We start from the raw sequence: 27,154 nt of genomic DNA, 5'->3' as shown, positions 1-27,154 counted from the left end.
TTTATATTTTTAATTCAAACAAGGTAGAAAACTAACCTTAAATATTATTATATGTATAGATGGGTTTTGGCATGGTTTAATTCCGAACATCACTTGTGAATGCCCATTTCAATTTCTCCTCAATTACCCCTTACATGGTACAGTTGTGCCATAATCCGTTTCACACAGCTGATGACCATTTGTTTATGCATTGATAAAGGCACACTCACACTCTCCCACAAAGGACTCCCTCGCACATACCGAATGTTGCGAATTTGTAGCATACTTCTCGGGCGCTTCTATTTTCGCGTGGCCTTTGCATATTAAGTTTATGTTTTATCGTTTATTGCGCACACTGACACACTCATAAACGAATATTGCCCACATAATTTAACAAACATTTTCATTTATATGTGTTTCTGAATGTGTGCGAGGTCCTTCTGTGCACGGTTGTGTAACATTTATGACCCCAAGGCTGGTCAAGAAATACCACTGACAAAAATATTTTGGAAATTTATTTAAATTAAAAGATAATGGTATGTGGATGCTTTATAATCTATTTATTTATTAAATATCTAAAAATATACTTTATTTTAAAAATATGAATAAATCTCCCAGACTATCCCTTCGTGCGCTCTGTGCATCACCCACCATTTGGGGCCTCTTCCAGATGGCCAGTGAACTTGGGTCGCACATGCCCACCAATGAGGCGTACTTAATGATTATTGCATTTGTTATTTTTATTTATTTATATTTATTTATCTCCCGCCTTGGCCGTGGGCACTCGCTTTGTTTTGGCCATTATTTTTATGGCTTAGCAGGCCGACTTTCTTCTCTCCATTCGTATTTTGTTTTCGAGGGGCTTATTCGCGCATATTTTCCCCAGGCCAAACGGCTTAGCCCCGGAGCATCGACATTTATTACCGTCTACTAATGTCGTATACCCATTTGTTTAGCGTTTAAGCCGGGCCCGGCAGCTCTGGCCGTGCATGGGTCTTGTTTTCGGTGCTGAACAATGAACTCCACCAGGATGACCTCTTTTGCTTTCGGCGAGTAGCCGCTTATAAATGCCAAGAACAAATGAGCAAAAATTGCACATCCGCAAGGACATCAAAAGGATAAGGCGGAAGTGCTGGAGACAGTTCGGACTTGGAGTCCAGTCGCCAACTTGGTGGGCACTCAAAACGTATTTTCAGCAAAAAACCCCATCCCCTGAAAGCATTTCGAGTCATATTTCGGGATGCCCGCCCATGCCCATTTGGACTTGCTGTAAAAATACTTGATGACAGCAGCAGCAGGGATGTTTCGGTTATGGGTCCTCTGCCCTACTCTCTGCCATGTGGAATATCATTTTAAGGCAACGAGTCTGCTGCTGGCCTGGCTTCATACTTTTGTGCAACCGAAATTGGCTTAAACTGTTGCAAGTTCATAAAACAAACAAGCGAATTCGAAAAGTTGCAACTGCCAGCCGCAGCTGCCAAAGTTTGGCCTGAGGTCTGAACTTGAAATTTAAGTTAGTTAAATTAGCAACTTTGGCGGCGGCGGTTCCGGCGTCTGGCCAAAAAAGAAGTTTTCTCACTAAAATCGAGTTTTTTAAGGAGTTTTCCGAGTAAGTGGGTTTCTCTGCCGGGACATAACTTGCCATTACAATGGGCGCCATAACTCGCTAAAAGCGACTGACTTGCGAAATCTCACTCCATACGCCCGCACCAGTAATAAGCGTCATGTGTGTGTAATTTTGGCTTAAGATGACCAACAAAGTAGTCCCAGAAAGGGACTAGTGGGGGTGTGATAAGCGGTTTAAATGTGAAACATTGTTGGCTCTGCGTTATTGGATTTATCCACGCTCCGAGAATGAGAAAACATTTCAGCGTTGGCTTTGGCACATATTTAATCCGATTACCCCGCCAAAGCCAACTATAATTTAGAACTCGCTCTATTTTGGGGGCCTGAAAATAAAGATCCATTTCAAAGGAATTAGACTGTCGTTTAAGTTGGCTAATTTGTACACGAGCTCATACGTTGCCGTTTTTATTAATTTACAAACATATTCCTGGCTTCATTCTCTTTGCATAAAACTAGTCTTTAATGTTAATGCATATATAACAGAACAATTTTTAGATTTAAGAATTGAGAGTTTGAAAGTGAGTGGCTGGTTATGCCTGATTTTGCATATGTTTCCAGTTGTTATTACCAATGGTTTCAGCCTAAACAGCGGTTGGGGGAACGGGGAATGAATGGCGGGGCCGGGGCGGTTGTGGCTATTTTTGAATTAAAGCAGGTTGTTAAATACTTCACAAGCGGAACTGAATCCTCGAAGACTACCTTTAGAGTAAACTAGATTAAATATGCACACGCATATGTATGTGTAGCTACATTTCATTATAAATATAGAGGCTGTGTCGCAGTTAATTCTATTCCTGATTCAGGTTCTTGATCACGTAATTAACAATGAGGGCAAATATCGCAAAACAGATAATGATCACCAGGTTCGAGTACACCGACTGCCAGTTCAGATACGAGTTTCGAGCGCTGTTCTGCAACGCAGCCGCTCCCCCACCGTTGGCCAAGTCCGCCTGCCCAGCACCGGCACCATCGATAGCATCTGCCGCGTTTTGTGGATTTCCCCCGCCTGCCACTACATTCGCATCTCCACCTAAAGGCACTCCATTGGCCTGCCCGTTGGCCTTCTTCGCCCCAGTTGAACTGGAGGCGCTGCCGCCCGCCGCTCCCGCCGATCCTTGAGTGGCCGGCAGTCTTTGCTTTATTTCCTGAACCATTTCCGGAAACAGTTCGCAGAAGTTGGTGTTGCGCAGGTTAAATGCTAACGATTTTTGAGCAAACATTTGCTTATCGTATGTCGACGACTCAATGGACCCCAGTGTGGGAGTGTTTTCCAGCTGGGGAAAAAAGAGATGTTGAATGGGTAAAGAATTATGTTCAAATTCCATACCATAAAGCTTAAAAGTCCTGTAAGAATAGTGCCAACACACCAAGTCGGATTCCACGTGTCCGGATGAAAGTCTGTAAGAGGATACAAGATATATGGTTAGCATGTGCATGTTTATGATTCGAGGGAATTGTAAAAACTTCAAGAACTGTCAAAATCCATACCTGATATGCTTAAACACAGCCTAGTGTTGGTCTTGAATCGTCCGTTCGGTGTCAGCATGTAAATGGAGGGCGGCTTGAAGGGGAATTCGCGCGGAAAGAGCAGGGTGCCGTGATAATAGCCTCCATAGTAGGGTGAGTCCTCCGGGCCCTTGACGCAATAGTGCCACTCGAGAATGTTATTGGGCAGCGGCTCCGCCGTAATATAGGGCAGAGGATCACGCTTGAGGCGCAGGTAGTCCTGCTTCATTCGCGAGACTGCCGTGGGCTGCTTCCGACCGCCGGACGCCGACGACGAAGACATATTTGTGGCTAGAAAATTTTTGGAACGATTCTATACCGCCAGAAATGTAACTGAAATGAGAAAAAATCAAACTTGTCACTTGTCAACGCATGGCATACTTGTGAGTTTCAATGCTAGTTCCAATACCCTTGGAGTAGATAGTAATATTATGTTTTAGGCCGTGTAGTACAATTCCGATACGGAAAGTGGTTACATACATACATATGTATGTATGGATGTGTATGAAATTTCAAAGCAAGGGTATCAAAGCTTCGACTTTGGCCAATTTGCTCAGGGGTTTTCAGTGCGATAGATAAGCGATAGCAACGTGGCCCTGTGCGTAATTTGCAAATCAATTGAGTTCCATGATCGCTATCTATCTAGAACAACTTACCCTCCGCCACCGTCGCCTTTTCTTCCAGAATTTCGGATTTACGGAGAATTTTTCGGTTTGTTTACCAATCCACTTGGCATTCAATTCCCCGCTTGTTTGTTTTGTTTATGTTATACGGCTGCAACCTTGAAAATGAGATTCCTGATTGCGATGGTTGTTGCTATTTTTTCCTGTTAGACAGCGCTTTTGTTGTTAATTTTGTTAATTGCACGAATTGCAGCTGGCTATTTAGGGCTGGAACAATAATGTGTATCGATCTATCGATATTTTGAACAATAAGTTTCCTGAGGTTGACAGCTCGAATTGATGTGGTGAATTTACTCTTTAACCGGTTCGCAATAATTTAAGTTTCTCAACAAATCTTTATTTACGTTTTATTATAAGGCTTTTCTACATAAATCAACATAAATCATTAAGTTTAGTTCTTACTAAGAAACTATTCTTAGGCTAAAGAAACAAAAATATAATATATATACACAAAATTTTGGAAGAAGAGATCCGAAACTGTATTCCGTAATTGTAATTAAAAGGGAAAGGTAAATAATTTTTAGAATACATTTTATCAAATTTTAATTTACATTAATGGTAGATGTGGTTTACAATTGTTATCATTTTATTTGTTTTGAAAAACAACCATTTCCCGCTCTTTAAATATCAAAATTTTCCCTGTCTGGCATCTCTTTTCTCCCACGCTATCAGGCTATCTGGCAACCAGCAGTAGAATGGTGGATAAGAAATTGTAAATAATTGTAAACAAACAAACTCCGGTGCCCCAGCACAACCATGTTCGAACAAAACCAGAAGACCATCTTCGTGCTTGACCACACCCGCTACTTCAGCATCGCCAGCGAGGATTACATCTCGATGGATTTTTTGAAGGGGAAGCCGTCAGTGGACACCGGTACGGGTGCCGCTGGCGGAGCTAGCGGGGGCGGATTGGGAACGCAGTTCAGCAAGAGTCTATGGACCTGCGCCTGCGAATCCTCCATCGAGTACTGCCGCGTGGTCTGGGATCTCTTTCCCGGGAAGAAACACGTACGGTTCATCGTCTCGGACACGGCGGCCCACATAGTAAACACCTGGAGCCCCAGCACGCAAAACATGTCCCACGTCATGAACGCAATGGTGATGGTTGGCGTCCCTTCTCGCAGCATGCCTCAGTCCTCCGACTACTCCGTAATCCATGGACTTAGAGCGGCAATCGAGGCGCTGGCGGAGCCGACGGACGAGCAGCTGGCGACGATGGCCAGTGGAGAACCAGTGCACATTCCCAACGAAGGCCGCGTTATCTGTATCACGTCGGCGCGGGACAATACGAGCATGAAGAGCCTGGAAGACATCTTCAACACGGTTCTGATACAGCAGAACGCTTTGGCTGGTCCGCCGGCCAAGAAGGGCCTGGCCATCGATCATTGCCACCTTGTCATTCTCAACATTGTTCCCCTGGGTGTGGAGTCCATGGTCACGAATCGAGCTCTTTTAAATATCTCTCCGCTGCTGGACGTTGAAATCCACACAGTAAGTGCGCCAGACATATCGCACAAGCTGACGCACCTCATCCTCGACCACTATAACCTGGCCAGCACCACGGTGACAAATATACCCATGAAGGAGGAACAGAACGCTAACTCCAGCGCCAACTACGACGTAGAGATCTTACACAGCAGGAGCGCCCACTCAATCGCATGCGGCTCAGACTTTAGCCTGCCGACGAGCATTAAGCCAGGAGCCACCTACGAGACTGTCACCCTTAAATGGTGTACCCCTCGTGGCTGCGGCTCTGCCGATTTACAGCCCTGTTTGGGCCAGTTTCTAGTAACGCCGGTTGATGTTACTTCACGGCCCAGCTCATGCTTGATTAACTTTCTTCTCAATGGTAGGTCCGTGCTCCTGGAGATGCCGCGTAAAGCCGGTTCAAAAGCCACCAGCCACATGCTGTCGGCCCGTGGTGGCGAGATCTTCATACACTCGCTGTGCATCACCAGATCCTGCATGGATGAAGCGCCAGCGATAGGAGACGGGCCAGGCGGACGCGTCACCGACTACCGAACTACAGAGCTTGGTCAGCTGATGAAAATGTCGCGAATGGTGCCCCTGAAAGCTAAGGACCCCGCTGCCCCAGGACTGGCACGGCGTCTGCCGCGTTACTTCCCCCTGACCAACAGCTCGTCTATCTTGTTCCACCTCCAGCGCCATATCAGCTGGCTGCCGCATTTCCTGCACCTGCTTGTCAAAGAGGATATGGACAAGGGGGAGGAAGTGCGGTGCCAGCAGCACATCCACGAGCTCTACAAGAGCGCCTCGCGCGGCGACATGCTGCCCTTCACCCACACCAACGGGGCTAGGTGGGACCTAATAAAACTCACTTCTCTCGAAAAACTAACTTGGGCCATTTATTCGGTAGGTTGAAGCTATCCAAGGCGAAGGATCAATACCGCTTGCTCTACCGAGAGCTGGAGCAACTCATCCACCTTAACGCCAGCACAGTCCATCACAAGAACCTGCTCGAGAGCCTGCAGAGCTTGCGGGCCGCCTACGGAGAAGCCAAGTCGGAGCCAAATTCTAGCTTGTTGCGCTCCTACACGGAATCCCCCCACTCCCCTGAGCGCCTGGAGCCCAACCCGAGTGGCGGCACCACCGGCAGCAACTCGAACAGCTTACTCAAGGCCAGTAAACGCCGCATGTCCAGCTGTGGTCAAAGGTGGGTTGGGATATTCCATTATTTGTAGATCAGATCTAATATGTTTCCTTCCCCAGATCCCTGCTGGATATTATCTCCTCGGCGGAGCGAAGTCAGTCGAATAAGCGTTTGGATTTCTCAGGTCGCCTTTGCACTCCCCTGGGACAGGTGGCCAAGCTGTATCCAGATTTTGGAAACAAAGAAAAGGACTCTCTATTGACGGCCATCGCCACCACTCCAAATGTGAAAGAGGAGATACGCACCTAAGCCAGTTCTAAAAATGAAAACCAGAATAAGCACTTTCCTTGAACACGAAATAGTATAATTTGAATGAAATCGTCTATGATTTAAAGAAAGTTTCCAAAAACCATGCAACGGTTCTAAGCATGCTACTTATTTGATTCCTTATTGTTAAAGTTCTAAGAGCCAGTTAGTTCTTTTTATTAACTCTATTAACGTGTGTGTTTTTATAAGTTTTGTGTTTAAAAATATTTGTCTTCTGATTATATTATGAATTTGTATCATCGCATCTAGCTATTGAAATGGTATTAAGTTAAAATAAAGGTTTAAGTTCAAAGTGTATTTGAAAGTTGTCTTGAAGACCTCTTGGCTTCTATTTACAGAGCAACAATTATATTTAGCTCCAAAACATTGTTTTCGATTACCCCCTTTTCTCTTATCACATCTGAGCTGATAAGCGGTGCTATCTTTGCAAGTACGGAATGTTTTCGAAACTTGGTAAACAGAAACCCGGGGGAGAGCCTCGTCCGACCAAGACGGAGATGGATCAATGGACGATTACAGGGACTACAGAGCATCTGGTCTAAATTCAGACTTGATAATTGCTTTTAAATGTGTGAATGATTTGTAATTCATAGAGTTTATACTTTAATTACTGATAGAAGTACTCATACCAGAGGTAAACATTTTAAAACTATTTGAAATATTCATATTTATTTTGAAATCTAAATTTTAAAATTGGTTCCCAATTAAAAGCTCTATAAAAAATTTAAAAGAAACTGCAAGTATTTGAATCACACGATTTATGGTTTTTAATAAACTTCATGAATTATAAAAAATAAAATAAGAATTTTATTAAAAACCATAGCCCCAAAATCCAAGATCTTCTCCCCATGGCTGTAAATCCTGTAAAGTACCAATTAAGTGCCTGTTTTATTTCCTCAAAAGTTCAAAGTAGTGTGAAAACTATAGAAATTATTGTTATGAACCCAGCTGTGGCACAGGAACACCCCTTGATAAGCGCCGATTACTGGGGGCTGGGGGGACCGCTCCGAAGCCGATTCCTTATCAGCCGAGGCGGTTTGTTTCTGGTCGCCGGAGAATCCGACAAACAGTTGCGGTTCCACCAACGCAAAGTGCAGTACTCAGTCCATACTCAGTGACTAAACCAAAACATGTCGGGAATCGGAAAGATCGGTTTCCTAGGCGGCGGCAACATGGCCAAAGCTCTGGCCAAAGGCTTCCTAGCAGCAGGTAGGGTCTAAGCGGTTATACCCCTCCAGTTACTGGATCTATTTTTCCCCTCAAGGCCTGGCAAAGCCCAGCACACTGATTGCCAGTGTCCATCCGGCGGATAAGCTATCCCTCCAATCATTCAAGTCCCTGGGAGTGGAAACAGTCATCCAAAATGCTCCAGTGGTGGAGAAATCCGATGTGGTCTTCATTTCCGTAAAGCCACAAGTGGTGCCCACAGTGCTCTCCGAGATTCAGCCACTGAGCTCCGGGAAACTCTTCCTCTCCGTGGCCATGGGCATCACCCTGCCCACCATCGAGTCCAGCCTCTCGCCCCAAGCTCGAGTGATTCGCGTGATGCCCAATCTTCCAGCCGTGGTATGCTCCGGCTGTTCGGTTTTCGTCAGGGGCTCCAAGGCCACCGACACGGATGCGGAGATCACCCAGAAGCTGCTCCAATCGGTCGGAACCTGCGAGGCAGTGGACGAGTCCCAGTTGGATGTGGTTACTGCGCTCAGTGGAAGTGGCCCTGCCTATGTTTTCGTGATGATTGAAGCCTTGGCGGACGGGGCAGTGCACATGGGCATGCCCAGGGACCTGGCATACCGCCTGGCCTCCCAGACGGTGTTGGGTGCCGGTCACATGGTCAGAGATAGCGGACTGCATCCAGGACAGCTGAAAGACGGGGTCACAAGTCCGGCGGGTTCGACGGCAGCGGCGCTCCGGCAGCTGGAGCTGTCAGGTAAGTCTGGCCAGTGACGCACTGCCTTATCGCCGGGCACTCAACCTTCGTGTTCCATTGCAGGTTTTCGGGCAGCGGTGGCGGGTGCGGTGGAGCAGGCGACGTTGCGCTGCCGGCAGATCTCGGGAAAGAAGTCATAGACATAGGATTCCTTAAGAATAGGGGGTGGGTCGATTATTTTTGGGTTTAAAAATTATTAAATAAAGAAAATCAGGCACTATTTTGTGTTTCTTTATGGATATAGTGGATAATTTCTATGAAACTTTCAGTAAAAATGTATTTCAGCTATTGGTGGGCTATCATATTCTGTTAATCGACCCACCCTGTTTATAAATAATCTAGGTTAGTATAATTAGCATCACTATATACGCAAAAATCCGAAGGTCGATGATGTGATTTTAAAATAAAAGCAGCACACCGCCGCTCTTTACTCTCGGAAGCTTAGTGTCTAGCTTAGCTAACAACAATTAATCAGCCTAGTTGGTGGACAACTAGAACTTCTTTTTCTTCTTGGACCGAGCCAGCTCATTGAGCTCGCCCTGCTGCAGCGACGCTTCCTGGTAGATGCGCTTGACCTTCTCGTGCCGCTCCTTGTCGCTGTAAAGAAATAAAAATAATTAATTAATTTTTCTAAAGGAAAGCATGGAGATTCCCACCTTCTAAGGGTCTGTTTGAGCTTGAGCTCTTGGACAAAGGCGGTGTCTCTGCGGATCTCTCGGATGGCGCCCTTCTTCTCTCGCTTAATCTTGTGCAGCAACTTGGCCCGCTCCTCCTTGGCCTTGGACATCTTTGGCCGCCGCTTGTCATCGTAGACCGTCTCGAACCGCGGCTCCAACAGCCGCAGAGCCTTGGGCTTCCTCTCCGCAGGTGCCAGAGGCTTCATTTTTTGCTCGCCCAACCTCTGGACCAGCTCTGTTGCTTCTTTGTGGCTGAGCTGCACATGCTCGGGATAGAATTCCAGTGGCAGGCGGGAGAGCAGGCCCGAGAAAGGCTTCGCTAAGTAGCAGACACCCACATGCTCTTCGACCAACTCCAGTGACTCCTTTGTCAGCAGGAGAGCTGTGTTCAGCGCCCGCACTTTGAAATCGGGTGTTATCGTTTGGGTGACCAAGTCTGCCGCCTGGAGGGGCTGCGCCTCCAGTTTCTTGGTTTCTTTGCCAGAAGACAGGGCCAACAGCTTACTTAACGGGCCATCCTTCTCAAAGGGTGGAGTCACCTCTATTTGCTCCACATCTCGCTTGGGTATGGACATGTGCAGGACACCCTGCAGGAAATTGTAAACGGCGGGCAGTATCCGCTTGGACTGGGAAACGAATTCTAGGGCTACCGTTGTCAGGAAGAGACCCATGGAAATTTCCTGGCGTGTTCGCACTCGCGCCCTGGAGAGGATGTGCTGCATGAATATGAAGCAAGGCGTAGCCACTGGGTGGCGAAAGTCCGATGTGGAGTACAGGTTGGCCACTAGTTTGAAGTACACAAGAGTGTCCAGCGTTGGATACGTCTTGTGGTTCTTTTGGAACTCTCCGTACTTTTCCTTAATAACCTCCAGCAAGGTATTGGACATTCTCTCCGGATTTAACTGGGTCAAGTCATACAGGTGAGGCATAAGTTTGGAGAGAAGTTGAAAGTTCCCCTGGATATCTTGCTCACTGGCATCCTCGAACAAGTCCTTTATGTATTGGAGCAGGAAGGAGTATAACTTGACCACGTTTTCCCGGTTCACTCCTTCCAGCTTGGGATGATTGCGCTTGATGATCCTTTCCACGATGGTGGCCTGCTGCGGCGCAGCGTGCTTGGAAAGAAGCTCGGTAAAGTCCTCGTAGGTCTTGGGCATTTTGATGGTGAAGGGGATGCTAGTGTCTACAGCAGCTGGGGATTTCTCCACTGTCTTCGTGGCCTTCTTTTTGCTTGGCTGGGGCGTTTCCTCCGCTTCCGATTCACTGTCGGACTCCTTAAGGTCGCTAAGGTTGTCCACCTCGGAGTCACTGTCTTCGTCGGAATCTTCATCTTCGTCCGCATCGCCTTCCTCTTCCTCATTTTGATCGTCCTCATTATCAGAACCCTCCTTTCCGTTTTGTTTGCCATTCAGATGAGTTCCCAGATTTCCGTCCAAGTCGTAGGCCAGGGTGTCGTCCACCTCTTCTTCACCGCCGGCTAGGAAGTAACCATCGTCGAGGTCATCCGCCGAGCGATGCTTGGGCTTGGCTGCTTCCGCCTCCTCGTCCTCCTCGCCGTCAGCCCGCATGCGCCGCAGTCGCTCCTTCTCAAGCTTCTCCAGTCGCTCCGCCTCCTGCTTGGCCAGCTCCTCCGGGTTGATAAGCTTATCAGTCACACTTCCTCTCGGCTCGAAGATCATCTCCTTGAGCAGCTTGTCGTATGCATCTGGAGGAGGCTTCGCCTCTTGCTCATCCTTGGTGGCCTTGGCCACTAGGGGCAACAGAAGTTTGTAGTTGGCGTCCAGCTTCTCTGTCAGATCGTAGACCTCATCCTTTTCCTTTGCTATTTCGTTTTTGCGGCGCTTTTGCTCTGAGATCATCTCCTCGATGGCCGTTTGTCGATCTTGGGGAGCATCTCCATCGCCGCCAAAGTGGGCAGTCGATGTGAACTCGGCTAAAATAACATGATTATGTATTCTTCACACATATTTTATATTCTAGCCCTCCTTACCATCTAGTCCCTCATCGTCAAGCTCTTCATCATCCGAACGCTCGTCCCTGTACTGTTCGATCTCCTCCAGCGTTTGCCCTCTGTGTGTGAGCAGCTCATCGTCGTTCAGATTGAATTTCTCGGACTTCTGCGACTGGCGCACCTGGGACATCTTTTCAGCCAGGTACCGGGCGTTCATGACAGACTCGGTGAGCTGGTCGGCACTGAGATGCTTCCCGATCCGGTTGTCCTTAAAGCGGTTGGTCTTGTGCTTCACAGCAAACTGCTGGCCCAGGGTCTGGGCTCGTTTCTGGAGAGCCTTGGCTCTTGATACTCCCGGCATTCCTCTGTCATGCTTGCAAATCCTGCCCAGAATCTTGAACTTCTCCTTGTTCACGTGAATATCGAAGGGATTCTGGTTACCGGCACGCTTGTTCGACGGATCGTTGGACGCATCGAATGGATTGGAGGACTTGACCGTCTTTTTCGCGTACACCGCATCGGAGCTGGCCTTTTTGTTTTTGGCCCCCATGATTTTATTCTCGAAATTAAAGCCAAATTCAATGCAATATCATAAAGCAAAACAAAAATACACGTGCAGTAGGAAAAGTACTAACGCCTTTTTAAATACCGCAAATAATACTGACACTGTCAGTCTGACAGCAGTAATAATGTGAAATACTGTTACAGGTGACTAGTGACGAAAACGCGAATATCTATTAGCATTTATTTACTTGATACTTATTTATTTAAGATAACAATTTAACCTATATTTCATAATAAAATATATGTTTTGTCATAAATAACTTTAAAATTACTTCCAATACTAAATACGATATCCATTTATATATGTGACGGGGACAAGTAACAGATATTTGGAACAACCCTTACAGTTGACGTTTTCCAACACTGTACCACGTCGCCATTATCGTCACAGAAATTTTCACACGCAACGCCGCATACTGAAAAAAGTAGATTTTCTTGTTTAACTCTTGTTTTTAGGAGAAGTAAAAAGATTCTTTCACTGAAAAACTATTAATATTGCTTAATAACGAATTCGCAATGAGTGAAACCCCGCCAGACTTACTTTTGGCGGCGGCGTCCCGAGAAGTCTCAGATGTCTTGGCCGCGGTGGCTGCAAACGGTAGCGGCAGAAGCGGCGCCGACAAAGAGCGGTCACGTTCCAAAGAACGCGGGAGAGACAGGGACAAGGATAAGGATAAAGAACGTGACCGGAAAAGAAGGTTAGTTTACAAAATATTTTGATTTTATGTGATTTTTAACTTTAACTCTAAAGTTAGAGCCTTTTAGTGCGCTGCTGCACTTATCAGTTATATAATAACTCCTCTCCACTTTCCAGGGACAGAGACAGCCGGGACCGAGACAGTCGCCGCCGGGACGACCGCGACAGAGATCGCGACCGGGACCGAGAACGCGATCGCGATCGTGACCGTGAGCGTGAGCGCGAGCGCGACAGGGATCGAGATTCCCGCTCGAACCGCAGTCGTTCTCGTAACCATGATGACTACGATAGGAGACGAAAGCGGTCTCGCAGCAGGGATAGGGATCGCAAGCGCGACCGAGATCGTGATTCACGTTCGAGGAGGAGCAACTCGCGTGGTGGACGCGGCGATGATTACGACCGGGGTCGAAGAAGGCGCTCGCGCAGTCGCAGCTACGATCGGCGCCGCAACGATCGCAGCCAACGGGATGACCGCTCGTCGCAACGCAACAGCCGAGAGCGCTCCCACGTGAATCCATTCGACACTTCGAACCGAAATTCGCTAATGCAAGACCAGGATCAGCCGAGGATGCTGGGCCTGTTCGAGCGTCAGCCGCAGGGGCTTGAGACGATAAGGGAGGAGTCGCGCGACTCGAGGTTCGATCTGTCGCAGACCATTCAGGAGTTGATGGGAAGCGCAGGCGGCGGCAAGGGATTCGCCTCCTTCTTCAACAACCAAAACAGCAATGACTCGACTAGCAATGGACCCTCGGAGAATTCAAGTAAGACTATCTCTATACTAATTAGTCAATATACTAATTCCATATCTCTTAGTGGATAGCGCAGCTGAGCGAAAACGAAAGCGCAAGTCACGCTGGGGCGGCAGTGAAAACGACAAGACCTTCATACCCGGCATGCCCACCATTCTGCCGTCCACGCTGGACCCCGCTCAGCAGGAGGCCTACCTAGGTAAATTTGAATCCCAGATTTCAACCCAAAACTAAGTTAGTTGCTAAGCACTAAACGTAGTATTAAGCCTAATGTGAAACCATTAAGGATGATAGCATTGATAGCAGAGAGGTACAGAGCCAAACAAGAGAATCAGACGCCGGGGAATCGGACGAGCAGCTGGCCACGAGAGAGCGTAAACCAACCTAAAGTATTGCATTCACCGCATTGAGCAAACTATAATAATCTCTCGTTCTCTTTTTGAAGGGATCCCGGCGTGGCACACAGACCACACATGAAACGATTCGATACGACTGAGTCCATTCCGAAAACGGCTAGAATACGCAGTGTACATTAACTTTGATCCTCTAATTAGCTAACATATATTTGCAGAAACAATGCGCTGTTGATCTAAAAACAAAAAACACCCAAAGCACAAAAAACCAATAATGTAATAATTAACGAAATATTGCTCGCAGAATTTTCAGTTAGTTTAGGAACGGACACTATAGCCACTATATAACTTGAATTCATATGTAACTTTTACCTGTTTCCCCCTCTAGCCACTCAGCCTTTAACGTTTACTAATGTCGAGGTTGCGCTCGATTTTCTTCTCTCTTCTCTAACGCCTTTTAATTGCAGTTCAATTCCAAATCGAAGAGATCAGCCGCAAGCTGCGCACCGGCGACCTGGGCATCACGCAGAATCCGGAAGAAAGGTTTGAATACAGTTCCCCCCACACCCCCCCAACGAGTCTCGCAATCAAAGATCTCGCATGCCACTGAACCATCAGCCAGCCAGCAAGCCAGCCAGCTAGCCAGCAGGAAGGACGCTTTCCGGCCGGAAGGATCGAGTGCCGGGATGGTGGCCATCACGAGTTGTACAGGTTTCATTGTGGCATGCCATTCATTTGCGGGATTCCTCTCAGACATACCTATGTACTCTTACTAGCCGCTAAGATCCATCGCGAGAAGGTTTCGAATATAACTAAGGGCTGTGTTTCTCTATATTTTAATGGCAGTAACTATTGGTTGGAAAAAAGGCAATTGGATTAAGTTTTAACTAATATTTAAATTAATTTCCATTAATTGATATTTACTGCCCTTTATAGAGTTGGCATCAATAATCCTAAAATGATAATCAAAATTGAAAACCCCTGGTTGAAGACGTTTAGAAAAAAGGTAGCTTGAACTGCAAGAAAATTGTCTTTTTGGTTCATTTGTTCATCAAACTATTAATTTTAACTAATGATACTCTTCAAGGGATTTTAGAGGCAGTGCTGAATTCAATGATTGATTCCCATTACCCATTAATGGGACAACAAATGAGTAAGCGCCCGAGGACAACCGGACTAGATAATACATTGTCATTAATGTCAACTTTCTTTTCTTCCACCAAGCTTGGGTTTCTCGAAAAGAAATCCATGAGACACATTCGCAGCAGGGTGCGACAGAAGGGCCAAGAAACAGAACAAACCCAGTAGAAAGAGCTGCCGAATCGAACGAATTAATCAAAATTCTTCTTTTCTCAATTCCCCAGCGAATAATTCTTTTCCATTGCCACTGCTAATGAACCACTTGATTAATGAATTTGATTTGCAACTTACAGCATATTCGATAACGATATTAGTTAGTACTTACGTTAAGATCACTAAGTCTACCGTCCAAGATTCCTCCCTCCCACAAGCACCCGATCAGTCTCATCAATGGCTCCCCTCTTGTCTGCTCTTCTCGCCTGCAGGTCGCCCTCGCCGGAGCCCATTTACAGTTCTGATGGCAAGAGGCTGAACACCCGCGAGTTCCGATACCGGAAGCGTCTGGAGGAGCAGCGCCACCAGTTGATCGTCAAAATGCAGACCGTGAACCCAGAGTTCAAGCCGCCGGCTGACTACAAGTGAGTTGGAGCAACTCCTTTTGAATAAATGATGTGCTCACCCTTCTGATCTTTTTTTAGGCCACCTGTTACTCGTGTCAGCGACAAGGTGCTGATACCGCAGGAACAGCATCCGGATATCAACTTTGTGGGCCTGTTGATCGGACCGCGAGGCAACACGCTCAAGGCTATGGAGAAGGATACGGGAGCCAAGATTATTATACGCGGCAAGGGATCGGTGAAGGAGGGCAAAGTGGGGCGCAAGGATGGCCAACCGTTGCCGGGTGAGGACGAGCCTCTGCATGCGTTTATAACCGCTCCCAATCCGGAGGCGGTGCGCAAGGCGGTGGAAAAGATAAAGGACGTCATACGGCAGGGTATCGAGGTGCCGGAGGGTCACAACGACCTGCGTCGGATGCAGCTGCGCGAGCTGGCCCAGCTAAATGGAACGCTGCGCGAGAACGACATTCAGCGCTGCACGTGCGGCTCCACAGATCACAAATCCTGGCAGTGTCCCGACAAACCCATCATCACCAACACCATTGTGTGCACCTCGTGCGGTGGAACCGGTCACTTGACCAAGGATTGTCGAAACAAACGCCCTGGATCGGGCACGCCGGGCATGGCCTGCGAGGACTCCCAGGCCAAGATCGACGAGGAGTACATGAGCCTGATGGCCGAGCTCGGGGAAGGTCCACCGCCGGCAGCGGCGGCCAAGCCAGAGCCTGCTACGAATAGTGGGCCGCAGCTGCATCGGGCTAGCTACAGCATCTTCGATAAGAAGCCCACGCAGATGCAGGCCATCCAGTCGCCACCGAGCTCCTCGTCGCGAGATCACCAGCGCGACCTGGGCGGATGGGGAGCGGCGGCGCATGAGCACGGCCTCGGCATGGAGCACGGTATGGGTATGGACCATGGAATGGGTGCTCTGGGACTGGATCACATTTCGGCTTATGTAACAGCACCTCCTCCGGTGGCCCAAGCTCCGCCGCCGATGCCGCCACCGCTTATGCCGTGGATGAGCGCCCCACAGCCGCCGCCACCGGCGACGGAGCCACTTAATCCTCCCATACCGGGCACTCTGCCTCCGCCCCCGCTCATCCCGCCGCCGCCGGGCACCAGTGCCCCGCCCATGCCGCCGTGGGGCGGTGGCGGCTTTAGTGGCTGGGGCGGTGGCTATGCGCCGCCTCCACCTCCGCCCTGCGGCCCGCCCCCACCAGCCTTGAGCCTGTCGCAGCCGCCTCCACCGCCGCCCCCATCCAACTAGAATTAGATGTAACTGACCGAACACATTTTATTGCTAAACAGCATTAGACTGCGACCCTTGCTATCATTTATATTTTAACCTACTACACTTACGCTTTCCACGATCCGGTAATAGTGAAAACTGTACAAAACTACTTTGTATTCAGAAATGCTTCAAATAGAGGACACAAATAAATAACTATTTACTTTATCCAAAGTTTAAATCTAAAATTTTTATTTTATTAGGGTTTTTAATACCTGCGGTGGTTCGGAAAATATTACTCAACAGGAATATGACTATTCAATACGCTTGGAAATCGGAGATTTATTAGCAAAGATATAGCTTTCGCGGTGGGACCTATTGACCCTCCAATGAAAGTTCTGCATTTTGTAGGGGATCCTTCAGAAAATGTGAAAAAAAATCTAAAAAATATTCGGTTTCCAGATTTTGATGCAGAATAATGGAGAATACTTCTAGGAATCGATTAAGGTATTCCTCTCTTAAATCGGAGAGCTATTGGAAAAGATATGGCCTTTGCGGTGGGTCATATTGTCCCTCCAATGAAATTCCACATTTTGAAGGGGATCCTCCAGAAAATTTGAGAAAAAATTTAAAAAACATTTGGTTCCCAGATTTTAATGCAGAATAATGGAGAATACTTCTAGGAATCTATTAAGGTATTCCGCTAATGAATCGGAGAGCTATTTGCAAAGATATGGCCTTTGCGGTGGGTCCCTTCAATGAAAGTTCCACATTTTGAAGGAGATCCTCCAAAAAAATTGAGGAAAAATCTAAAATGTGTATGGTTTCCCGATTTTGGTGCAGAATAATGGAGAATAAGTCTAGGAATCGATAAAGGTATTCCGCTAAGGAATGGGAGAGATATTGGCAAAGAAATTGACTTCGCGTTGGGTCATATTGGTTGGGTCTTTCAATGAAATTCCACATTTTGAAGGGGATCCTCCGGAAAATTTGAGAAAAAATCTAAAAAATATTTGGTTCCCAGATTTTGATGCAGAATAATGGAGAATACTTCTAGGAATCTATTAAGGTATTCCTCTTGTGAATGGGAGAGATATTGGCAAAGAAATGGCCTTCGCGTTGGGTCATATTGTCCCAATGCCATTTCCACATTTTGAAGAGGATCCTCTGGAAAATTTAAACATATTTGGCTACTATATTTTGATGCAGATTGATGGAATAGATCCAGAAGTCATTTAAAGTATTTCATTGAAAATTTTCTTTTAGTGAAACTGATTTACGAAGGTATAGTTAAGAGTTTGATATTGTATCGTTCATCTCTTTATTATTGGAGTCTTTTTAGTGTGGTGAATGTTTCAGGTTTAAAGGAAAATAAACATTTTTCGAGTTTAGAGGCCCAGTCTAGCCGTGTTTGGTGAAGTATTTCTTGGACTCTTCCACATCGGGCTTGATTGTGGCCGGGTTCGTCTTGGGGTTCCAATTGGCCGGGCACACCTCGCCGTGTTGCTCCACAAACTGGAAGGCCTTAATTAGGCGCAGCACCTCATCGACCGATCGACCAACTGGCAGATCGTTGATGGAGTACTGTCGCAGGATACCATTGGGGTCAATGATGAAGGTACCACGCAGCGAGATGCCCTCTTTGTCCAGCAGAACATCATAATCGGCGGAGATTTTCTTGGTCAAATCCGACAGGAGCGGGTAGTTAAGCTGACCAACTCCTCCATTTTTGCGGTCCACATTGCACCACGTCAAGTGGCTAAAATGGGAATCAACGGATACGCCCAGAACCTCGGCATTGATGTCGTGGAACTCCTTGATCCGCTCGCTAAATGCAACGATTTCCGTAGGGCAAACGAATGTGCTAAGGATGGTATGTCAAGTTAGTCAAGATTGCCGGTTCTATTGTACTGTTTACTTACAAATCCAGAGGATAGAAAAACAGCACCAAGTACTTTCCCCTGTAGTCCTCCAGTTTAACCTCCTGGAAGCTGTTTCCCACCACAGCCAGGCCCTTGAAATCGGGCGCGGGATGCTGCACTCGGACTGCAGCAAGGGGAGCAGCTGGAAAAGGAATAAATATATGTATTTAAACTTAAAGGCATTCAACTGCTCCATGATGTACATGTGTACATATGTGTTATCTACATATTTACACAAATAAATATTTATAAACATTCACAAAGCAAAAAGTACAAACTCACTCTGATGAAGCAGACGAGCGGCGAACTGTTTCTGCTGGCTGAGGAGGCTCTTGCCAAGCTGAGGCACCTGTAGTGCATAATAAATAAGAATTTTTAGAGATTACCAGATGCGTTGGAAAGCGGGTTCAAAAAATTATGTAATCGCTGTGGCATGTTTTCTGAAGATAATCGCTTATAGGCTTACTTACGTTGCGAATCAAAGCTCGTCCTACGAAAGACATCTTTTACTTTTAAATCTCAGTGATTAATTGATTTTAAAGGCTGATTAAAGTCCAGATTTGTTAAAAAGCCGGCTGGATTTTAACAAGCTACAAAAAGTAAGAACAGCTGATTAGTGTGACCAAGTCCAAATACTCTATATAAATGGATCTCGCTAAAGCTTTTTACAGTTTTTGGCGCTCATTTTTAAATTCAAAACGTATTAAACTTAAAGTTAACATACATGTTAATTATTTGTTTGTTTAAAACGCTTACAATATCAATTATGTAAAAACTGGTTGAGTATGGATTACAAAGGTAGAAAATTTCAATTTTAACTGCTCTATAACCTTCAGTCTCCACTGAACAAAATTCCAAAACGAACAAAGTTTCCGCGGCTCGATCATACTCGATGCAGGTCTTTGGTACTTACATTTAAAAAGTGATACGTACTTAAAACAATGATGGTCAAAGCAATTACACAGCCTACTCAACTCAATATAATGATAAATTAGATTAATTTCTCTCTTCTTCTGTTCTGTAAGTGATGTAACCTATATTTGCTCTGGACTTTTGTTCAGGGGAGCCTGGAGGTTATAAAGCAGGTGAATTTATTGTCTTAAGGTTATAGGTATATTTAGGTATATGTAGGTATACAGGTATATAAGGTATATTTTTTTTTAGGTTTAGGTTTACCTAGGTTGTCATGGTTTTGATTTTGTAACATTTGTCAAATGAAGGTTGGTAATATTCCTGTTATATTACTGATTAAGATTATTAGTATCCACTACAGGAAGTAACTTAATATAAAAAAAAGATTATTAGTACTTTATTGTTGTTTACTGCTCTATTTTCATGTATGATTTACATTTTTAAGAACACCTACTCCATAGTCATAGAAACCATAGTCCCTTCTATTCATTCTGTCCAGTTTGTCCATTGTCAATGGTGAAATAAGAACGAGGAATAAATAATAGAAAGTGTAGCAAAATATTTACCACGCACTGCACACGCCGCACAATGGTAATGAGCTGCTTACCAGTCCAACTATTTGCACTACATGTGTTTTGTTCTCCGCTCGTTAATCCACTAAATGCCGAAAAGCGGCTCAGCTGCTCAGGATCCAGGATTCCGGGTTCCCGCTCCTCCACAAAGGGAAAGCGCAACGCAGGCCAAGAACCGGGGAAGGCGGAGGGGTTCGGTTTTGTCTTTTGGTGGCTACAATGCCCGATCTAGATACTTTTGAAGCCTGCTTCATGTATGCCGCCATGCATGGATTGAAATGAAAACAATAAACACAACAGCGGTAGACACTCACGCACTCGAGCAAACAAAAGTGTGCAAATGTTTTTGCATATTTGGGCTGGTGTTGTCAAAACATCTAACGGATGGCGTAGCGCCCACACATCTACACACTTAGTGTCCCTCACCATTTTTGTTTTTGGCCATTTTTATTACGATTACCCCTCCCAGTCGACGATCCTTGCAGTTTCGTCCTACTTCAAGCTGATGGCCCACCAATGGCGTTTGGCTCCCTTACTTTTCCGCAATTAGTCAATTCCCATGTTTGCAATTACGCCAGCCAGTCCACGCTTTTTGGTAACCCCCATAGCTGGGCCGGTTCTTTGTTCTCTTCCCTCGCTGGCCGGCTTTTTGCAGTTTTCGCCGCTTTTCATCTGTAATTTGGCGCAAATTACGCGCTCCAAGTGGATGCTGCCGGCGCCGTTCCTCGCGGTGTTTACTCTTCAGTTTTTGGATACACTTGGCAAAAAAATATGTAACTTTACTTACTCTGCCTTAGCAAAACTGAAAATGAAGGTATGGTTTTTAACGGATTAAAATACTTATATCCTTTAGGACCTTTGAATATCAATAAACACTCTTCTTAACAAAATGTAAAATAAAATAATGTAGATAGGTTATAGATTATACTTTTAATAAAAAAAAACGAATAAAATTTTTATATATTTTTACAAATTATCTGCTGTAAAATTATTCAAAGTGTATACTTGGTCGTTAACTTGTTTATGAGTTGGGGCCTGATGGTCGTGGGGAATGCGTTAAAAGGCAGCGCTAAGTAATTACGGTTGAGTTTGTTGAGGGGCTCCAAAAACAGTGTGTATCTCACGGACTTCCAGGAATTCCTCGCCCACCGTTCTGGACTAATTCCCAGACAGTTGGACTACTTTTGCCAATTAAAAGTGCACGTCGCTTTGTCTGTACGAGCCCAGACTATTTCCAGATGCAGTATATCGCTTTCAATCCGCAGGCCCGCCCGCAGGATTTGCGCAGATTTGCATAATTTAAGCAAACATTTGAACACTTGAGGCCTCGTTCGTGTGCCGTACTTGAGAGATCTTTGGGATGCGGAGATCCGGAGGATTCTCGGGGATTCTCTGAAGGCGTTGCCGAGATTCACACGCACCTTCTTCCTTTATTTTCTTTTTTATTGTCCTCAAGGATATCTCCCTCGCGCTTCCATTGTCAAACAGATGCCGTCATATTAGCACAAATCTGCTTAGGTTTTTGTTACCAACTCGAGTGGTCCTGGCCCAGATTCGGAGGATCTTGATTTGTGACAATTGTCACAGTGCTTAGGCTTAGGTTCGAGATGAGAGTGCGACGAGGTGCCTGAGTGTGGAGTGCTCCTGTTCGGGGCAACGCGTAATCCTGATGCAAATCTGGCTAATGTGATTCGTATCAGTAGTACTTCTCCTGCTTCCCTTTCTCGGCATTCACCTTCATCTTTATCGTCCTGAAATTTCCCGCTACGATGTTCTTTTTTAACACTTTTGTGTTTGGAAATTCGAGATGTTCTCCAGTTAATTAGGAAAGTGTAAATAGGCATTGCATTACGGCGTGAGAAGTACTGCCCGGAGACACTTCACACCTGCCCCGTCTTTTTGGCAATTAATACCCGTATTAAGTTTCTCGAATGTTTTCACAAACTGCTTCCTAACTGGTTAATTGTTGAAATTTAGTTTCCATATTTTATTCATCCAGTTCGATGACAGGAAGTAAATGCATTAAAATGGCTTTAAATTACTGCCATTGGTTTTTTGGTATTGTATGGATTTATGCTTTGTTGTTACTGTTATTGCTGCAATTGGAATGCATTTATGAAAACCCATTGCTCGACCATTAATAATAATTGCAATGATTTAAATTTTAATGGCAATTGTGGGTAAACAAACGCACAATGCAGCCCCAGTGCAAAAAGTGCACCAGACTTGAATGCCAATAATGGTTGGTGGGACCCGCTTAATGTGTATTTATTGCAATGGAGAATTATGCTCCATTTATGCGGTTATAGTATTAACAGCTAAAGTGCATTTGCCATTTAAGGATGTGTTGACAACGGAGAAAAAGTGTTTGTGTATTGGGACGATCGACAAAACTAATTTCCTCCGCTCAAAGGTCTCGGATTTTAATTTAATTTACATACAAAAGTGGTTTGAGTGTGACGACTCTTGTCAAAATAATCTCCCTTGACACAGACTGGCTGTTGATTTTCAAAGCAATCGCAACAATTCAATCACTTTGATGTTTTCAGCCCACAAAACGAGCGCCTGCCAGCCACGCCTCTAGCTCCCCTAGCACACAAGCGACCATATGTTAACGCCCAGTTTCAGACATTTAAGCGCCATAGTCGTCGCTTTTTAACCATCAATGCGATTGCATTTACCCCATCTGCGACTCTTTCTCCTGCTCCTTCGATGCCAACACCCCTGGTCCTCGAGCCTCGTCCTTCGGTCCCCGGCCCGCCATCCATCCATTCTGCGGACAGGAGTTGCCGGCAACAACATGTAATTTCTTTAATGGTTTTTCCCTCCAACACCTCGCCCCACCATTGTGCCACGTTTCAAAACGAGTGGGTCCGAAAATAAACAAAAATCAAATTTGAAATGAATTAAGGTGCAAAAAAAGTAACAGGGTCTGGGAAAACAAAAGGAAAGTGCGTAAAGGTGATAAGTTTTGGAAAGTTTGCACACCAAGTGACTTTGGTTGAAAACAATTGCATTTAAATCATAGGAACTTTCTCAAATGAAGTGAATAAAACTGTAATTAAATCATAACATTAAAATAAGATCAATACAAAGGTCAATATAAATACTTAATAAAATTATTTTCCCATCGATCTTATATCGTTGGCGGAAGACATATTTCCCAACTCTCTAAGAAATGAAAAATTGGTTATAATTGAAGAATATCAAACACTAAAATGTTTACAATTTAATTACACTCCCAGCTACTTCAGCCATAGCTACGGAACCCTTCGGTTCCGTGTTTGTGTGCCTAAACGCATTAAAACACTTCATTATGCCTAATCCTGTGTGATGTAACAAAAGCCAGACACGCACGCACTCTCAAGCTTCGCCCAAAAAGCCTTTCTTTGCCTGCTCCTTTGCCAACTCCCCGGCCCAACATATGCCACCCGACTACACTTGAGCAACTCTATTAACGGGCCGGCAGGACCTCAGAATGGGTATGAAAATGGGTGGGTATGCATACGGCTGTGTGTGTGGAAAGGGGTGAGCTGTGAACCCATTGAAACTAGCATCCGGATCAGGGCTCGTTTTAATGGCAGAGGAGTAACATTCGAGTTTTTGCATTTAAGGCAGCGAGCAAGAATCACGGCCTGTCAGAAACCATAAAGTGTGTAAATACCTTGTTCAACTATTTGGTTACTTTTATTACACAGGGAGAAATAATCTTATTAGCCTATAAGTGATTAATTGAATTAATCTTATTAAAGGGATTATTATTTTTATTATTTTTTTCTTTTGAGGCATTAATTGTTATTAATACGTTGTCTCTTTTTGACCATGAGTCTTATGTAATTGTTTTCTATCGTTTTATTGATGATTTAAAATATTAAAACTTGAATATTATATTTTTTTTACTGTATTATCGGATCGCAGCAGTACATACCCCGTATCCCTGACATTTAGAGTACTCGCACGTGACGCGGGCCATTCAACCACTTTGATTTCCGCGTTGTTTGCCGTTAATTTTACGCCTGATTACAAATCACATAGAATGAGAGCTGATTGATAAAAATCTCACGGGCCGCGGCCATTAGGGGAAATAACAATATGCCTGCCACATCGCATACATCTACATAGCCGTAAGGATACTCCCAAGCAAATGAACAGTGGCAGCTATTTTAGTTGTTTAGCCAACAGGCTGCACGCCCTTAGTTGTGCACTTGGCCGGGGAGCTGGTCTATATCTGATCTATGAGATCCATCTGCAGCCAACTAAAGTTGAGCCCATAATTGCTAGACTCTAGAAGAGATCGGTATGAGTTGGGCTCAGACTGGCGCCGTGCGTCTCAGCCGAAGAAGTCGAGTCCCGTTTCTGACCATTTTAATAGCAATCATAATTCGGGACTGCAGGGGTTCTTGGCAATCTCCTTTACTTTCGTGTGGCAGCGGTGCCTGGGATGCAAATGCGGTGGCAAGGGACTGCAAATTCGGTGAGGGAAGGGTGCAGACCAGCGATCGCGCATATCTTAAGCCGATCTAATGCGTTATCCCAGGTATCACTGCTACCGGTCGCCGCTACCTCCGACGGTCGAAATGCTCGTTGTGTTGGCAACAAATTGGATTACAATTAAATTGCATTTACATGCAGTGCTCCTGCTTTGTTTGGCCTGGCCTCGATTTGAACTTTGATATATATATTCTATATTTATATGGTTGATGCCTTTCGGCATCCAGCTGTGCTCGGGCAGAGATTTGCCAGATAATTGGAATGCGGCTGCTATCAGGATTTTATTATACGTCTATCTATGAACATGGGAAACGAAATCATTAGGATTTTTCTAAAGGATGAACAATTAATTCTGAATTCAGGCGATGTAAATATTTTGTATCCATGTTGCTATTCTGAATAGTTTATTGTTTGTTGAAATATTGTGGGCTTGCATTTTTAGAGGTAATTGAGCTATAAATGATATTAAAATTTTAACGATGCTTCTAAAATAATAAAGGTAGACTAGTCAATTACTAGACTATAAAGGGTATATTTATAGGGGTTTCAGATCTTGATTAAAACAAAGTTTTGAAGAATTTAACAATAGGTTAGAGCTTAGGATAGGATTTCCATTTGACAGTTTGTAATTTAGGCGACGCTTATGCTTTTCCCCATCTGTTTATAATCATTTCAATGTATTCCTAGCTTTAGTTCTGTCACTGCCAATAGCCCGACACAAATCCAGCCATAATGCATCATCATTAGCTTGTGGAGTACTCTGTGGGCATCCCACTCCTTTGGATCCTGTTCCTCCCTTCTTCCTGTGATTGCGTTGGCTTTTAACATTCGCCCGAAAATAATTGAATTGTTCTTCGTTATTTATTTTATTATTTTGCTTGTCTCTTATTATTGTTCAGTTCACTTTGGCGCACACACAGAGTCACCGGCATCAGCACTATCATCATCAGTATCATCACAATCCGGGTCGGACTCTATGAGCCATTGTTTCAGTGGTGCCAGGGGGTGTGGGCGGATACGAATGTGGCTCTGAATCTGGCTATGAGTACGAGTAGCACTTTTGCGCCATCAAAACGACGCATCATAAAATACGCGAATTGCATTTGCCATTTACGATGTGGTTCCCGTTTTATCTTTGTTTCACTTATTTTTTTTTTGTGCCACTGCCACTGTCTTGCTTTTTTGAGCTTTGTTGTTGTGATTCTTGGTTAAGGCTTTGTGAGGGTGGTGCTAGTGGGTGGTTAAAGATACGAATTACACTGAAAACTGCCAGAGAAAAATTGTAAAAAAATATACCCCATAAAATGCGTAGAAAAACTATCCCTTGGTTTACTATTAATTCAGTAGGTACTACATACGAGGAATCTCTAGAAGTATCTTTTAATAGAAAACTGATATAGCTTTTAAAAATTTTATGTATATAAAATACCAAATCCAAAAATTTAAGACAACCAAGAAAATTTGTCTCTGTGCATCAGGACTACGTGGTGATTCCTTTGGGGATTTTGCGCACAAAGCAGTGCGAAATTGAATGTGGGATTTGGCAAAGAGATAGACGGGCGCTCCCCAGTGTGTGGATGAAAGTGTGTTCTGGGGGGGTAGTTGGCCGGGGCGGGGGTGGTAATTTTATTGCAGTGCTTTTTATGATGTGGCGACAAATTGATATTTCCCTTTGACCGGCGACGCGGGGGCGGGGCGAGTAACTGCCCGCCTTTGAGGGCCAATTGAGCTGTACAGCGGCAACCGCAAAGCCAGAAGGAGGAAGGACCTCGGCTGGGATATGTATCACTAACACTCTGGGCGGTCGGCCGCCCGTTGTGCTCCCTGCTCGTCTTATAAAATAATTAAGTCTTAGCCTCTATTTCTCCCTTTTGTCTGTCGGCGGTTTTTTTTGTTGTACGCATATCCGTTGTGCGTGCGCATCCTAGCGAAATTAAGGACTTTAGCGCGATTTTCGCTAGGTTTACCTCTACCTTTGTCTGTAAGCCGAAAGGGCAAGAAGGAAGGATCTCCCGTTAAATTTGAAACTTTTGCTTTCGTTTTCGTTTCGGCCATTCAGAGCGTTTTGATTTATTTTTGGCATTGTGTTGAAATCAACTGTAAGTTAATCCCATTAATCCGCGATCGTCTTTCAAGTGGAGCCTCTGTGAATCTTTTGCCGGCGGCTCTTTCAGTTGCCAAAATAGGCGGCACACAAAAGCCAGGAGTGCTCTCGCCCAAACAATAAATCAGCAGTGAAGGGTAGGGTTTGCCATTCAAACACCGAACATCAAATGTCGGATATTAATAGGGGAAGTTTCCAAGATGGCTGCTTTATGCAAATTTTGTACACATGGCGTATGGGTAATATTATTGAAAAGTTATACATTTTTCTTAAAAAACTAAGTTTGCAGGTCGCTTTTTAAGGTGTTCCTAGCTATGTAACTTTTCTATTATAACCTTTTTGTTATTCAAAGCCTAATGCCAATTTCCTTGTTGAGTTCTTGGTCTACCACTGGCCCTCGTACTTTGTAAATGAAACCAATAATTTAAATTCCCTGCCTGGACATATCGAGTTCTCATTCAGACCTAGTTCCTTTTGGCTAAAACAGCTCCTTGGTCATGGATTTTCATGAGGATTGCCGGTGAAAAGGATTCAATTCGCCAAACAATCGTAGCTGGTTTGTTATCCCCTTCTCT

At 45.1% G+C, this 27,154-nt stretch overlaps 6 protein-coding genes across 9 annotated transcripts; 3 read left to right on the top strand and 3 right to left on the bottom strand.

Moving 5' to 3' along the window:
- Positions 1-1,967: 1,967 nt before the first annotated feature.
- On the bottom strand, positions 1,968-4,000 carry LOC108130950 (ubiquitin-conjugating enzyme E2 J2). Its single transcript, XM_017249636.3, has 4 exons — positions 3,768-4,000; positions 3,094-3,444; positions 2,933-3,003; positions 1,968-2,879 (listed from the first exon to the last, which is right to left on the bottom strand). The coding sequence occupies exons 2-4, from the start codon at positions 3,392-3,394 to the stop codon at positions 2,394-2,396; spliced, it is 858 nt and encodes a 285-aa protein (XP_017105125.2). The 5' UTR covers positions 3,395-3,444; positions 3,768-4,000; the 3' UTR covers positions 1,968-2,393.
- A 165-nt stretch (positions 4,001-4,165) lies between these two features.
- Positions 4,166-7,029, top strand: asun (integrator complex subunit 13 asun). Of its 2 annotated transcripts, none has more exons than XM_017249720.3 (4): positions 4,166-4,303; positions 4,467-6,112; positions 6,172-6,468; positions 6,525-7,029. In XM_017249720.3, the coding sequence occupies exons 2-4, from the start codon at positions 4,551-4,553 to the stop codon at positions 6,712-6,714; spliced, it is 2,049 nt and encodes a 682-aa protein (XP_017105209.2). In that variant the 5' UTR covers positions 4,166-4,303; positions 4,467-4,550; the 3' UTR covers positions 6,715-7,029. The 2 variants fall into 2 exon arrangements, with proteins under 2 accessions (XP_017105209.2, XP_070138364.1); XM_070282263.1 differs by having other exon boundaries at positions 4,169-4,303; positions 4,357-6,112.
- Positions 7,030-7,725: 696 nt separating this feature from the next.
- On the top strand, positions 7,726-9,101 carry P5cr-2 (Pyrroline-5-carboxylate reductase-like 2). Its single transcript, XM_017249721.3, has 3 exons — positions 7,726-7,941; positions 7,997-8,662; positions 8,726-9,101. The coding sequence occupies exons 1-3, from the start codon at positions 7,863-7,865 to the stop codon at positions 8,800-8,802; spliced, it is 822 nt and encodes a 273-aa protein (XP_017105210.2). The 5' UTR covers positions 7,726-7,862; the 3' UTR covers positions 8,803-9,101.
- l(3)07882 (Nucleolar protein 14 homolog l(3)07882) lies at positions 9,056-11,919 on the bottom strand. Its single transcript, XM_017249717.3, has 3 exons — positions 11,330-11,919; positions 9,319-11,272; positions 9,056-9,259 (listed from the first exon to the last, which is right to left on the bottom strand). Exons 1-3 carry the CDS (start codon positions 11,838-11,840, stop codon positions 9,154-9,156), a joined length of 2,571 nt encoding a protein of 856 aa, XP_017105206.2. The 5' UTR covers positions 11,841-11,919; the 3' UTR covers positions 9,056-9,153.
- A 290-nt stretch (positions 11,920-12,209) lies between these two features.
- On the top strand, positions 12,210-16,826 carry SF1 (splicing factor 1). 3 transcript variants are annotated; one of them, XM_017249718.2, is made up of 6 exons: positions 12,210-12,552; positions 12,669-13,312; positions 13,365-13,499; positions 14,121-14,196; positions 15,219-15,371; positions 15,432-16,826. In XM_017249718.2, exons 1-6 carry the CDS (start codon positions 12,371-12,373, stop codon positions 16,615-16,617), a joined length of 2,376 nt encoding a protein of 791 aa, XP_017105207.2. In that variant the 5' UTR covers positions 12,210-12,370; the 3' UTR covers positions 16,618-16,826. The 3 variants fall into 3 exon arrangements, 2 of the variants coding, with proteins under 2 accessions (XP_017105207.2, XP_070137273.1); XR_011443132.1 differs by lacking the exon at positions 14,121-14,196 and having other exon boundaries at positions 12,211-12,552; positions 15,432-15,571; XM_070281172.1 differs by lacking the exons at positions 12,210-12,552; positions 12,669-13,312; positions 14,121-14,196.
- A 1,049-nt stretch (positions 16,827-17,875) lies between these two features.
- Prx3 (Peroxiredoxin 3) lies at positions 17,876-19,122 on the bottom strand. The gene is made up of 4 exons (XM_017249722.3): positions 18,971-19,122; positions 18,783-18,849; positions 18,501-18,642; positions 17,876-18,442 (listed from the first exon to the last, which is right to left on the bottom strand). The coding sequence occupies exons 1-4, from the start codon at positions 19,001-19,003 to the stop codon at positions 17,980-17,982; spliced, it is 705 nt and encodes a 234-aa protein (XP_017105211.2). The 5' UTR covers positions 19,004-19,122; the 3' UTR covers positions 17,876-17,979.
- Positions 19,123-27,154: the final 8,032 nt, after the last annotated feature.

Source organism: Drosophila bipectinata, chromosome 3R (assembly GCF_030179905.1).
Source record: "Drosophila bipectinata strain 14024-0381.07 chromosome 3R, DbipHiC1v2, whole genome shotgun sequence".
NCBI lineage: Eukaryota > Metazoa > Arthropoda > Insecta > Diptera > Drosophilidae > Drosophila > Drosophila bipectinata.
The sequence above is the reverse complement of the archived record's forward strand: the minus strand, read 5'-3'. Positions and strand labels throughout refer to the sequence as shown.

Excerpts from the sequence above, each read along its gene's own strand:
- P5cr-2 (XM_017249721.3), top strand. The coding sequence starts at position 7,863 with ATGTCGGGAATCGGAAAGATCGGTTTCCTAGGCGGCGGCAACATGGCC. Across the intron at positions 7,942-7,996 it reads CAAAGGCTTCCTAGCAGCAG|GCCTGGCAAAGCCCAGCACA; the intron begins GTAGGGTCTAAG and ends TTTCCCCTCAAG. Across the intron at positions 8,663-8,725 it reads CCGGCAGCTGGAGCTGTCAG|GTTTTCGGGCAGCGGTGGCG; the intron begins GTAAGTCTGGCC and ends GTTCCATTGCAG.
- asun (XM_017249720.3), top strand. The coding sequence starts at position 4,551 with ATGTTCGAACAAAACCAGAAGACCATCTTCGTGCTTGACCACACCCGC. Across the intron at positions 6,113-6,171 it reads ACCCACACCAACGGGGCTAG|GTTGAAGCTATCCAAGGCGA; the intron begins GTGGGACCTAAT and ends TTTATTCGGTAG. Across the intron at positions 6,469-6,524 it reads ATGTCCAGCTGTGGTCAAAG|ATCCCTGCTGGATATTATCT; the intron begins GTGGGTTGGGAT and ends TTCCTTCCCCAG.
- Prx3 (XM_017249722.3), bottom strand. The coding sequence starts at position 19,003 with ATGTCTTTCGTAGGACGAGCTTTGATTCGCAAC. Across the intron at positions 18,850-18,970 it reads GACGAGCTTTGATTCGCAAC|GTGCCTCAGCTTGGCAAGAG; the intron begins GTAAGTAAGCCT and ends TATGCACTACAG. Across the intron at positions 18,443-18,500 it reads TTTTTCTATCCTCTGGATTT|CACATTCGTTTGCCCTACGG; the intron begins GTAAGTAAACAG and ends TACCATCCTTAG.
- SF1 (XM_017249718.2), top strand. The coding sequence starts at position 12,371 with ATGAGTGAAACCCCGCCAGACTTACTTTTGGCGGCGGCGTCCCGAGAA. Across the intron at positions 13,313-13,364 it reads TGGACCCTCGGAGAATTCAA|TGGATAGCGCAGCTGAGCGA; the intron begins GTAAGACTATCT and ends CATATCTCTTAG. Across the intron at positions 13,500-14,120 it reads TCAGCAGGAGGCCTACCTAG|TTCAATTCCAAATCGAAGAG; the intron begins GTAAATTTGAAT and ends TTTTAATTGCAG.
- LOC108130950 (XM_017249636.3), bottom strand. The coding sequence starts at position 3,394 with ATGTCTTCGTCGTCGGCGTCCGGCGGTCGGAAGCAGCCCACGGCAGTC. Across the intron at positions 3,004-3,093 it reads GCTGTGTTTAAGCATATCAG|ACTTTCATCCGGACACGTGG; the intron begins GTATGGATTTTG and ends ATCCTCTTACAG. Across the intron at positions 2,880-2,932 it reads CAGGACTTTTAAGCTTTATG|CTGGAAAACACTCCCACACT; the intron begins GTATGGAATTTG and ends TTTTTTCCCCAG.